General features: G+C 40.0%; 3 protein-coding genes across 5 annotated transcripts in view; 1 reads left to right on the forward strand and 2 right to left on the reverse strand.

Annotated features, from left to right (window-relative positions):
• slc16a12b (solute carrier family 16 member 12b) overlaps positions 1-531 on the forward strand; it is a 14491-nt gene extending 13960 nt beyond the window's left edge. For all 3 annotated transcript variants that reach the window (XM_035405541.1, XM_035405540.1, XM_035405542.1), the window contains exon 7: positions 1-531. This exon is cut by the window's left edge and continues 79 nt beyond it. In XM_035405541.1, the coding sequence (XP_035261432.1) occupies positions 1-157 (157 nt within the window). In that variant the 3' untranslated portion in view covers positions 158-531.
• Positions 532-2903: 2372 nt separating this feature from the next.
• On the reverse strand, positions 2904-5806 carry ifit9 (interferon-induced protein with tetratricopeptide repeats 9). Its single transcript, XM_035405544.1, has 2 exons — positions 5670-5806; positions 2904-4647 (listed from the first exon to the last, which is right to left on the reverse strand). The coding sequence occupies exons 1-2, from the start codon at positions 5672-5674 to the stop codon at positions 3252-3254; spliced, it is 1401 nt and encodes a 466-aa protein (XP_035261435.1). The 5' UTR covers positions 5675-5806; the 3' UTR covers positions 2904-3251.
• Positions 5807-9492: 3686 nt separating this feature from the next.
• Positions 9493-11858, reverse strand: LOC118221001 (interferon-induced protein with tetratricopeptide repeats 1B-like). The gene is made up of 2 exons (XM_035405543.1): positions 11771-11858; positions 9493-11467 (listed from the first exon to the last, which is right to left on the reverse strand). Exons 1-2 carry the CDS (start codon positions 11773-11775, stop codon positions 10069-10071), a joined length of 1404 nt encoding a protein of 467 aa, XP_035261434.1. The 5' UTR covers positions 11776-11858; the 3' UTR covers positions 9493-10068.
• Between the last annotated feature and the right edge of the window lie 1342 nt (positions 11859-13200).

Raw genomic sequence — 13200 nt, forward strand, 5'->3', positions numbered from 1 at the left:
GCTCAGTGCCGCCGCGGTGATTCGCCAGTGCCAGAGGACACGCACGTACGCCACCAATTCCGACCCCAAGCTGGACACCTGCCAGAGCGCCCAGACTGATTACTACAAAGCTTCGCACGAGGAACCAAAGCTCACAACAAACATGCTTTCTGTATAGCATTAGATTTTTTTCTACGTAGCATTTTTTTTTTTCTCTCCCCCCTTTTTTAATGCCAAAGTGTATGGATGTACGAATGCACAGTAAATAAAACTATGGTGTCAGAGACAACTTGAAATCATACACATAAAGCCAGTGGGTACGCACATGAGTCCATTTTGTGCTAGCTCTGCTAGGATAAAGGTCTGTTTGACTTCCTCAATCCCTGTTGGTGAACTGAGCGTTCCGTAGGGGTGAATGCAGTTCTGCGTCCCCACGACAGTGTCAGTACACCTCCTCAAGCTTCGGACTTAAAATGGTGGGCCAAAAATATTTTTTTTGTTGTTGAAAATGTCTCAACGACCAACATCACATTAAAGTATTTAATAATATTGCAATGACTTCGCTTTGATTCCTTTGTAACATTCCATGGGACTTGGCGGGAACACAATCACCACTTTCTCTTGGAATTCCAAAGAAAATATGTCCCTTTGAGCAGGAATGGAAGGCAAGAAAAAATTGAATCGTCTAGCAGTAAAAAAGGTCATTTAAACCAAACAGCAATCCAGAAAGCAATGGTTGCATAGCACCAACAAAGCCATAATATATAAGGAACTGAACAATATTTGTGGTGGTTACATAGCTGGAGATTTATGCTGGCAGCTTTTAAAACATATGCCGTATTATATCCTTCAGAAATATCTCTTCTTTACCATACCTGAATTTGTTCCATGTCTGTTTCTAACATATAGTAACGCCCTGCCGTGAAATATTTTCTGAAGTATTTAGTCTGAAAACACACTTAACCAAAGAGTAAGAGGAGCACAGGTTTTCACAACATGAACCAGATCCAACAATGGCAAGAGCAACCTGTCACATGATTTGTCACATGGTTACCGAGGGAAAAGGACTACACTGCAAGTATCAATATTTATCTCAGACACTTTATCTCTTCAAGCTTTGCAAAAGGCAATCAAGGGGAGATTTGACTGAGGATTTCATATTCATATTAACAAAGTGAATGAGGGGACAGATATGAATGAGCGAAAGGTCATTTGTGCATGAATATAAGGAAGTGTATCTTTGCATAGTTGTCATAGTTGACCAGTCTGCCAAGACAAATGTTAGAGATCGAGACCCTTGGGGTGGTCAAGTCCAGGCTTGCTGCAGTGCTCTCTGGATCATAGATAAATGGCAAGCCTAGATTGGCTGAATGGCCTGTTCTAGTCACCATGGGTTCTTATATTATTATGTTATGTTCTCGAACAATTATTACACTGAAATTAGATGGGCCTCAACATTGGTAATGACCAAAAATGTAGAAAGATTGGTTAAGATTATTAGAACAATATCAAATGTCGGTTTGTAGTACTGCATTACAAAAATATTGCTTATTAGGTAGTTCAGATGTCAGTGATGGACCCACTACCATGTAGCTAAAATGAACCCTTTGGTTAGGATAAATTTTCATTCAGGACTGATTATCTTTGCTTAAGCTTGGTATTATATTTGAATTTCTATTATTTCTGCCTTTTTGTTCAGGTTGCATTCTGCTCAAGTTGACTAACCCTTAGTACAAATGAATTACTGATACCATATGGTAGCTCCATACATTTTCAACTTAATGAAACATCACCCCCCCATCACTGGGCACAGCTGGCACAGCTGAGGTCAGTGTTCTTGAGCAAATTCAAGTCAGCCGGGCTGTCCTAGCTGGCTGCAGTACCTGCGACCTGCCAGAGAGTGAAGCCAAAGAACAGGGACCGTTTGATTATTGTACAGTATAGACCCTTCCAGGCTGTTATGGGGAGGGAGTTGGTTCATACATCTTTTTCTCAACTTCTTAGAAACAGAAAATGAAAGGTTGTTGCATTTACAGCTGTATATGTGCACATGCAAGGTCTCTCAGCCAAATACGTAGCTGGTCACTAATCAGGCAACTTCGACCCAGTGACAATGCTAGACATTTAGATCTACTGAGGCACAGGCTGTCAGCAATCACATTCCATTCAATTTTAATCTATATGAAGTATAACAGTGATAGCATTTTCAGTGAGGATGTCATAATTTGTAGAGGGAAACTTAAAGATACCAGTGATGCAAAAATGTGAATACTGTTTATCATTATCAGTACTGTTACTGTATGTTCCTCAGGCGATATAGCTCAGGGGGTAAGACCGATTGTCTGGCAGTCGGAGGGTTGCCGGTTCAAACCCCGCCCTGGGCATGTCGAAGTGTCCTTGAGCACGACACCTAACCCCTAACCTCTAACTGCTCTGGCGAATGAGAGGCATCAATTGGATAAAAGCGCTATATAAATGCAGTCCATTTACCATTTACCATTCCTGTCCTTTCCCGAAGCCAGTTCAATTTCATGTTTAAGCCTGTTCTCTAGATCATTTAAGTCAGTGTCATTCAATCCCTAGGTGAAGTGGCACTCAAGCTGAAGTAGTTTGGCATGCAACATATCTTGAGCTGAACTGCAGAAAATAAGAAAATTTATGATCAAACAAATTGCATTTGGAGGAAGAAAACAGTGTCTGCATAGCTTTAGTCTAAAGTTTGAAGGTACAGTAGAACCCCATTTTATTTTGCAGCATGTACAGTCCACTCTATTCAGAGAGAGGCTAAAGTAGTGAGTCGTGTCTGGGGCACTGGGAAACTGTTTGAAATGATATGTCTGTCTTCTGATGTCAAGTAAAACTGATTTCTATGATTTTCATTAAAATTGGGAATCTTATTAAAAAAAACAACAGAAACACTTCTGTAAGTTTCTGTAATTCAATTCCTTTTAATGCGTATCATTTCAATTCATTTTAATGTACACAGCATCAAAATATACAGTGCCTTCTTAAGCTGTCAACCCACCGAATGACTGTTATCTTATATGTGACTTTATTGTCAATTATGTCAATGTCATTAAAATATTATTCAAAAATGAGTAGTCTATCATGACCGTACATTAGGGCTCAAAGCATGCTTAGGACATGTAACCTCTGGGGTTTATTACATGCAAAATTGTAAAACAACATTATAAGTCACCCACTGCAGTTAACTGTAGTAAAATGTTTTCTGTATATCAGTGGTTGTGTTGTGTTTCCACTCCTTAGTGTCCTTATTTGAACTTCATTCCCCTCTCAAAGGCAGCGGAGAGGTCTTCAGTTTCAGCAGAATTCTTGTCTTCAGCTCTTAGGAAGGCCAGAATTTGAGAAGCTTCCGCAGCTCGCCTATTTTTTCGCCACCTCTCTGCAATTTGCTCCAGCCTTTTGCCAGCTTGCCTCCTGTTGTAGCTCTGTATCTTCATCCGGTAGGCAGCTTTGAACTGCGCGACGGCACGGTCCTCTGCCTTCTTCTTGTAGAACAGAAACAGGCCGTAAGACGTGTGAACCTGCTGCTTGTCCGGGTCCCGCAGAGACTCGTCCTGGAGCAGCTCTGTGAAGATCTTCTCTGCCTCGTTCAGCTGCTGGTTCTCGCCGTAGGCCTCAGCCAGGTTGATCCGGGCATGTATATTGCTGGGTTTCAGCCCCACTGCCTTCCTGAAGCACTGGATGCACTGCTCGGCCTTGGCCCTCTTCAGAGTTGCTGGCACACGGCTGCCCGATCCCGGTTGCAACATGTTGATGAGCTGCTTCTTGTAGCACAAGCCGATCTGGTGATGCAGGAAAGAAGAGTTGGGGGTCTGCTCCAGTGCCTTTTCCAGGACACCCAGTGAGGCCTCGGTGGAATCTTGTGTTCTGAAGTACTTGGCCACATACCGCATCACTTGGGGCACATCAGGAGACAGCTTGAGGGCATCCTCAATCAGTTCCTGGGATTTGCGCGCCTCGCTTTTTTGAAGCTTGAGAGCCAGGAGCACCATTACCTCAGCATTGTTGGGTTCTAAGAGTAATGCCTTCTTTAGCTGAGGGATGGCTTCACTTTTCTCAGACCTCAGTCTCTCATCTTGGACTAGCCCCTCAAGTCTGTACAGAACAACTCCATAGCCAACATTGAAGGACACATTTTCAGCATCTCCCTCAAGGGCCTTTTGGAAGCTGACCTTTGCCCTCTTGTAATATGTTGCCCCAAGCCTCAGAAAGGTCCACGCTTTCTCACCATGAATCACGGGCAGGTTACAAGAGTATTGTGAGCCCCCTGAGACACCCTTGCATATCTCCTCCAGCTTGCCAAGGTAGGTCTCCACATCACCCAGATGACCAGAGTGGTAGTGAACCCATGCAAAGTTAGCATAAGTCACCAAAAATTCAGTTTGGACCTGCTTGTCTGCCGTTAGGGTGGCCTCAGCCTTACTGAGGTACTCAAGGGCACCCTCATTGTTTCCTTTCATGTGGCTCACAAAAGATAAAATGTTAAGATATGTGGCATGGTATCTGCGAGGGCAGAACTTGACTCGATCCAGGAGCTTCTCTGGAATGCCGTCCAGGTCTTCGATGTCACATTTATTTATGTCCCATGTGAAGGGACACTCCAGCTCCTTGAGCTTTGCTTCAAGGTCAGATTTGTCAGGGACACTGCAAAATGCAACCAAATCATTAGACGCAAACCAAAACTTATATAAGTAAATACACTTTTCACATGTTAGCCCTCATCCTACCAACACATTTAACATACATGGACCACCGACTGGGGTCCCTGGGGACCCCAAAAATAAACTACTGTAATAAACAACCATCATTGCATGACACACTGTTTTACAGTCTTATCTTGTATAATAGAACATAAACATTTAATTTGCTAATGATAAAACATTTTATTATGAAATTATGTATTCCATTTCTGACTTTGACTTCTTACCTTAAGGAAGAGCAGTATTTAGGTCGTCGACAGAGCACATGAGGAACTATGTGTCTGTCTCCTTCAAAATGACTGACACAGTGCCCCTACTTTAAATTAGTACCCACGGTAAACATGAACTCAATAAATTGTTCCATCTATTAAAACTGCATAGGCGGAATTGGGTGCTTTTGACTGGGGTCCCCCAGGACCCCAATACATTGGTATTTTTAAAAAGCTCTAATTAAAACAGAAACAGAAAACAATGATATTAAGTCATTAGGAACAAATTGATTGACAAAGTCATAAAAATTAGAATGATGGAATAAAGCACCTGTGAGATATGACAAAAAGTATACCTCAGGGGTCTGCGGGTACCCCAGTCGGTAGGATGAGTGTTTTAAGGTCATCAATATTTTAAAACATTGTTAAATATATTCTCTTTAGGGAGATGGAGGGCTGCTGTGGAAACAAACCAAGATCATAGTGTTCTATCTATAGCTCTTCAGGCACATCTTTATGATAATTAAGCCTTAGCAACCCTGTTAATAGAGATCTACCATCTTTTAGGATTTCATTTAAAACCCTAATGTAGCACATCTTTATTCTACTAATTAGCAGTTCTATTTGATATCTAGCTGTTGAATGACATTTGTTTTGTTAGGATTGCAGGGAAAACCTACAGTACATGCCAGCAGTATCGTTATAGTCAGATACCATAACATCTATTTTAATCTGCAGAAAAATATAATGTCCTTACCTCATCTTTGAAGCAACGCGATTAATGCCGCGGTTTCCTAAGGGCGGTGGTTTTATACGCGTCGACGGAGTGTATATGGCATGAAACCGAAACTTAATCGGTGCATCCAAGTTTCGTTTCAATGTAAGTGCAACGAACACACACACACACACACACACAGTTTTTCCTGAAATTGTGATGCAGTTTGACGACAGCCTCTTTTGCACTATGTATTTGTTATTCAATGAACTAATAAAAATGAATAAATTTAAATGAATTATTATCTACATGAAGTTAAAAAATAAAATAAAAAACCCACAGTATCTATACCCGCTTATTCCCTGTGATGGTCGAGGGCGGTGCTGATGCCTTTCCCAGCGTGCATTGCACAAGATACACCTTAAACAGGTCACCAATCTATCAGATCGCACAACATGCACATGTACAGTACCAATCTCCAATTAGCCTACCTGCATGTGTTTGGACTGTGGGAGGAAGCCCAGGTGGACATGGGGAGAATACAGACTCCACACAGAAAAGCCCTGGCCGGGATTCAAACCCAGCATTTACCTGCTGTGAGGCGACAGTCAAATCTCGTGATGCTGCAAAATCAAAGCAAACATATCATTTTGGCTCTCCACAAACTAAAATAAAATTATAAAAATATTTTTACAAAATCATTTGGAGAGCTGAAATAACCCAAACCACGGAACAGAGTGCCCAGATGTAGGCCTATCTATTTGGTATGCTACCGTCATATTCTTAAAAAGAAATCAAATTTTTTTTTTTTTTTTTTTTTTTGTAACTATTGAATTCATGCGGATATGGTATTGTAATTTTAAACTAGTACGAAATTGATAGGAAACTAATATGATGTTCATTGTTTTAGTTGGGGAAAATATGAAATGTTACAATGACTCATGAAAATGAAAATCATGCGTGAAGAGACGTTCTTCCGAGATGGAGAGCTTAACCATTGTGGCCACTAGATGGACCACTTTCCTAACAAAGGAAAAAAATGTTTTCAAGTGACTCATGCCTTGCTTCTACTACTTCTACCAGTCACAATTCCTCATTCTTATTTGAAAGGTTCTAAGAATGTTTTTAAGCTAAGATTTAAACTGTACTTTTTAAATTTTAGAGGCTACAATGATTGTATCCTGTCATGACATAGTACTATACCCAACTTGTAAGCTTACAAAATAATAAAAGAAAAAACAAATAATTTCTAGCTTCTTTAAAACTCTTTCTTGCCATTGACTTAAATAGCAAAAGTAAAAAAGCAACTTTCTGCCAATAAACAGAGACCCCCGGAGATAGGGGGCAGGCTGTAGGCTACCCTCCATACTAACCTGTTCAGCCAGTAAAGTCACAGTAAAGAGTCTCGGTACATGAGATGACATCACCAAGCAAACAATCCAGGGCCAGAGGGAATTAATGGAGAAGCGATCTTAAAAAGATTTCTGCACAAATATTCTGGACACTAATGCAATTGTGTCCATTGGTAATATTAACAATTTACAAGTATACAGTGTTGACTGTAATCCTATTACTACTCTTAGTGAATTTAGTGAATCCCTAAGATGTTTTTCTCATTGTTCACAATAATCATTGAAATGTGGAAAATGTAACATACTTTATTTTAACACATTTACCTGGAAATTATTGTGGAAACGGTCCCAAGGGACATGCACATGCTTGTACAACAATAAAGATGAGCAGACTAAGTGCTCTGTAATTGTATTCAGGGCTCTGTGAAGCTGAGTGTTACTGTGTCAGAGCCAATATGCACATTCCTGTCAGAAAGTTGTGCATGTGTAAAATTGATAACTTTGCACTTTTACACCACTGTTATGGTAAATTCAGTCTCTCTCTTTGGGCTGGTCTTGGGGCTGGCTGCTGACGGGCTGGTCTTTTGGCAGGCTGATGGTCAATCTCATCCTCTTCTTCAAACTCACTGTCAGACTCCAAATTGACAGAGACATGATCCTCATGTTTGGAAAATTATTGTGGTAGGGAGCCACACACGCAAAGCAATTTATTTGTTGTGTCTCTCCCCCAATTTACAGTTGGGGTAGAGTGTGAGAAAATATTGAATGTTTAGAATGTTTTGAAATAACATTGTTCCCGCAAGACATTGTGTAGTTTCACACATTACAGAGGGTAAGGATTGCAGGAAAATCAGTCGTAGACAGGTTCTTGGTGCTTGAAATGTAACAATGTTACAACCTTGTCTGTGTGTGTGTAGTTTCAGGTCATGGTTCTGTGTTCCTGTCTGTGTTTCCCTTGTTGGGCCGCCAGATGGCAGCACTTCTGTTTTGTGCCCTGCTTGTACCATGTTTAATTGTATTATTGTTTTCAATTGTTCAATTATTGGTTCTTGGTTGTCTCGTTTTCCCTTCCCTCTCTGTGGCCTGATTGTGTATTGTGCCCTGCTGTGTCTCGTCAGTGTCTTGTCTGTTTAAGTTCCCTTCTCCCGGACTCAGGTGCTGGATCCTTGGTTGTGTCTGGTCGCGTGTGCTTCTGCGCATGTTCCTGCCCATGTTTGGTTTTCCATGTGCTTTTGGACTTTTGGATGTTCTGTGGTACCTGTGTTTTGTACATTTACTTTGTGTTTTTATTTTTTTTTTTGAAACATGTTGCAAATCTAAAGGACAAACCATATATATACACACACATATCGAACGCACAGGTAGGAGGAAGACGGAGTGAAGATACACAGCAAACCTTTTTATTTCATTTTTACCATGTTGACTTGTTTTCACCAACAAGTTCCACACTTACATGACCCGAACACCACATGTGCAATATAAATGTGTAGGGGGGTGCACAGTGTGCACTCCATAAAAATGTCTTCTTTTACATGTTCTTCGCAGAAAATGAGCCAAGGCCAATGAGTCTCAGGTTGAAAAAATAATTCATTGTATACATTGAAAACGGGTCCCACAGACCGAACACCACACAAGGGTTAAAGAAGTACCGAAACGTGTGCTACATTGTGGCGGTGGGCATGGAGGGGCTGTGCTGCCTCTTCATCCCGCTGCTGCGGAGTTTCCCCCTGCTCCTGCCTTTCTCCGTGCTCTACGGCTGCTTTGATGGGGCCTACGTGGCCCTGATACCTGTCAGAATCTCGTACCTGTACTGCGAGTCATCTGTTTCCTCCATGCCACACCTTACTTCTTCTGTCCACCAATCACAGGTCAGTGTTCTGTACTTTGACCAATAAGACAACACCATAGATGCTTAAATGATGTCGTGTGCTGGGTTTATTTTTCTTTTTTACATACTGTATATATATATATATATATATCACCTTACACCTTATCCTTTTTACATATTTTTGGAGTGGCCTAGTCAAAGTCCTGATTCGAACCCGACAGAGATGCAAGCAATTCATGCCCCAAAACCAACCAATTAGTCTAAGTTAAAGCAGTTAGCTTTAGTTCAGCAACAAAGTGTTGGCTAAAAATTTCTCCACAGCAACATGAAAGACTGAAATCAAGTTATAGGAAGTGTTTGGTTGCAGTTATTGCTGCTAAAGGTGGTGAAACCAGTTATAAAGTTTAAGGGGGAAATTACTTTTTCACATGGGTGCTATGGGTGTTAGATTTACTATTACTTTTTCATAAAAAAATGAAATAATTTGTTTTTAAATGTGTTTTGTGTTTACTCGAGATGCGAGATCTCAAAACATTCAGTGTGAAAAATATGCAAAAATAGAGGAAACCAGGAAGAGGAAAAATACTTTTTCACAACGTGAAAGTTGTTGATATTTGTTAATATTTTTTAAATGTATAAATGTTTGCCTAGTGCAACATGTAAAGAAATACATCAAGAGTGAAAATTTCATTAATATAAGTCTTTATTAATTACCAAAATAGCAAATGCAATAGAAAGCAACAGCAAACAAATGATTACCACTAGCAGCCAATAAGCCCATTTAAAAATCCATATTTCAAATTAGTCTCATCATTTTTGTTTCATATCATATACAATACCAAGTGCTTTCTTTTGAAGAATAATTACAATAAAAGTATTTTAACATTTTTTTAAAAGCCCAACATGTTTAGCATGACATACAGTACATAATAATTATAAGAACAATAATGATTACATACAGGAATTTAGCAGACATTCTTATCCAGAGTGACTTACACAACATTTAATTTAGCACTGACATTGCATCCATTTATACAGTTGGATATATACTGAAGCATTGCAGGTAAAGTACCTTGCTCAAGGGTACAACAGCAGCGTCGTTCCTGGGAATCAAAACTGTGACCTTTAGGCCACAAGACCAGTTCTTTATTTTAGTAATAATACAAGTGGAAAAGCAAGCTCCAGCTCCAAACTCTAAAAGAGCCTCAGGCCGTCATTTCACAGTTAATTTAAAATTAAATTAAAGCAATAATAGTGGATATCATTGCAGAGACAGGCAGAGATCAAACAGAGCAGTTTGGTACTCCTCATTGGCAGGGTCATACAGAATAGCCTTCTCATAGCACTCAATGGCCTGGTGTGTGTCACCTCTCATTTGATTAACGTAACCCAGAATCCCAAAGGCTTCGCCATCAATGGGGTTTCTGGAGATTTTATCATTTGCTATCTTTTCAAGTCTTCTTGCACACACATTCCATTGGGTTGTATCTTTCTGTAATTGGAGTCCTTTCTTGTAGTACACCACAGCCATAGGCACTGATCTTTCCTGGTAGAGCAGGAAATTTGCATACTTTAAATAGGCTATCTGATGGTACTCGTTTGAATCATTAGCAGCTTCAATTGCTTTTTTAAACATCTCCTCTGCTTTCCTGTTGTCTCTTATTTCCGCATAGACGCGTCCTAATTCCACCATTGCCAAAACGAAGGATGGTTTCAGGGAGATTGCTTGCTCTAGGTGTTGGATTCTCAGCCCTGACAGATCTTCAGTCTCTTCGTTGTTTGCAGTTTTCCAACCATAGCTGAGAGCAAGTTGATGGTGCAATAAGGCTGAATCAGGAGTAATTTCCAGTGCTCTTTTCAGAAGAGCTATGGACTCCTCCACTTTGCCGATTTTCCGATAGAACTTTGCCACATACTGGATCACGTAGGGTTTGTCGGGATCCAACTTCATGGCCCTTTCCATCAGCTCCTCTGCTTTCTGATACTCTTCATAGTCAGCGTGTTTCAGACCCAGCAGAGCCATAATGTGAGCATTGTTTGGATCAAGCTCTAAGACCCGCCTCAACTGCCTGCTTGCTGGGGACTCTTCAAAGCTCGTGAGATTGGACTCAGTGCGGTACAGAGCAACAGCATACCCCTCATTCCATGCTATCTCTTCTGGCTCCAACTCCACTGCCTTCTCAAAGCACTCTTTTGCTTTCTCATTGTATTGGTGAAAGAATTTCATGAATGCGTTGCCTTTCTCCCCATAGGTTTCAGGATGGAGAGCAGAAGGGGATTCTGTAGGAAACTTCTTCTTAATCCCCTCCAGCTTGTCCAGGTAGGTCTGGGATTTCTCATGCTCACCCTTGTGATAATACACCCATGCAAAATTGCCATAGGTGACGATGAGCTGCTTCTCACAGTTGTCACCATGCTGCTTTCTGATGTGCTCTTCAGCCTTTGTCAAGTCATCCCGTGCTTTCTCAAGGAGACGTTGCATGTACTTTGTGAAAGCCAGATTACCGTAAAACCATCCGATGTTCTTGTCCTTTTCCGAAGCCAATTCAATTTCATTTTTAAGCCTGATCTGTAGATCATTTAAGTGAGTGTAATTCAATTCCCAGGTGAAGTGGCACTCAAGCTGACGCAGTTTGGTAAGCAACATATTTTCAGTTGAACTGCAATACAGAAAGAAATTATGGTCTTATCAATTGCATTTGGGGAAGAAGATTGATTAAAAAAGGAAAATAATTGGCTTTTTGACAGCGTTTAAAACATAGTTAAACAAAGATAAATTTCAATGAATGCAGTGTGAGTAATACTGATGAAAATATTTAAACAAAGAGAAATTCTGTCACTTGACAATGCAGTTCCATCTTTATCTTTCTCATATTGTAAATATGAATATACTTTGAATATATTTCACAGTGAAATAGATTTCTGAAGAAAATGGAAAATATGGAAAATCAGTTTGTACTTACGCCATTTCAAGTGACTTTCGATGGTTTCGCAAACAGTTTGATTTTCAGCCTGGCCGATAATGATAATGCCATAATCCACAGTGCTTTTTATTTAACCACTTTGGTCTCCTCCCAGATATGTTTGGGCAGGACAATACTTTCATCCATACCATGCATTGCTATGAAAACTATGCACATTGTGTTTATGAATCACAAAACTTGTTTTCACTTTGCAAGAAAAGAAATTGAAAGAGAGATAACACGTATATGCTTTAAAACAATGCTATGTGGCTTCATTAAAGTCATTCATTGATGGGGCATTCACATGCGAAAATACACATTTACACGATGCATATGCAGGTAAAAGTTATTCTTTTTTAAAATTGAATTTTTTTTTCTCTGCACTGTTCCATTGTCAGAACTAACCAACACCACAGATGCACAAACTTTCAGATCTGGTCGCTGAATGGATAGATAATTTCAGTGCCATGCTGACCAAACTGTAGGGAGGCTACTTGTGACCTCTCAATGAATGCGTTACCATCTTGATAAGTGCATTATCATCAAGACTCCCCACTCGGCAGGAAAGAAATTCTATAAATCTCGTGAAGATGATCCCTCATTGTTTTTAAAGCAAAATTTATACAAACCAACATTTTACTACTGATTCCTTTTAACAAAAACATAGAGAGGAGAGCACAATACATGCAATGGCCTGCTTTAAAATACAGTTCTCCTAAAAATGAGAAAAATTGCTCCTGATAATTTTGTTGGAAAGAATCCACTCCTGTTCAATATGAAAACTTTTTATTCTGGCATTCACACTCCCGTGTCAATTTTATATTTGTGTATCGTCTTTGCGTGTCAATTTTATATTTCAGTACAGTGTTGCCGTCTTTAAAGATTATTTTGAAAGACAGTGTATATGGCTATCTACATGTCCCTCATGTTCCCATAGTTCATTGCAGCATCTTTTTCCTGTAGTTGCTATGTGATGTTGGAGATGTTCCTGATGGAAACTCTTTTACAAAGCATGACAGAAGTTTGATTTAAAGTATGTTTTAAAAATTAAGTGATATTTAGAGTACATTACTACTAGAACATTAAACATATGTAACAAACACACATGTATTTAATGCAAAGGGGTGAATGCACTATAATCCTTGACATGGACCTTGCTTTCTTAGTGCACCCAAACTATAGTAGGAAAATACAGCCACGCAGTCATAGAATCACAAGAGAGGACCTTTCACAGTTGGAGCACTTGCGCTTCCATTTCTTGTTGACGACTGGTAAATGATTTTCAGGCAATCATGTGAAAAGAATACATTCAATTCAGGTTGAGCAGCATTCTCAAACAGTGACAGTGACCCACCTAGGAAGGGAATCTGCTGACCATGACATTGCACTTCTAGCCTTCATCACTTATTTGCCAGATCTCAGGGCCTTAC

The sequence above is a fragment of the Anguilla anguilla genome, chromosome 2 (assembly GCF_013347855.1).
Source record: "Anguilla anguilla isolate fAngAng1 chromosome 2, fAngAng1.pri, whole genome shotgun sequence".
Classification (NCBI taxonomy): Eukaryota; Metazoa; Chordata; class Actinopteri; order Anguilliformes; family Anguillidae; genus Anguilla; species Anguilla anguilla.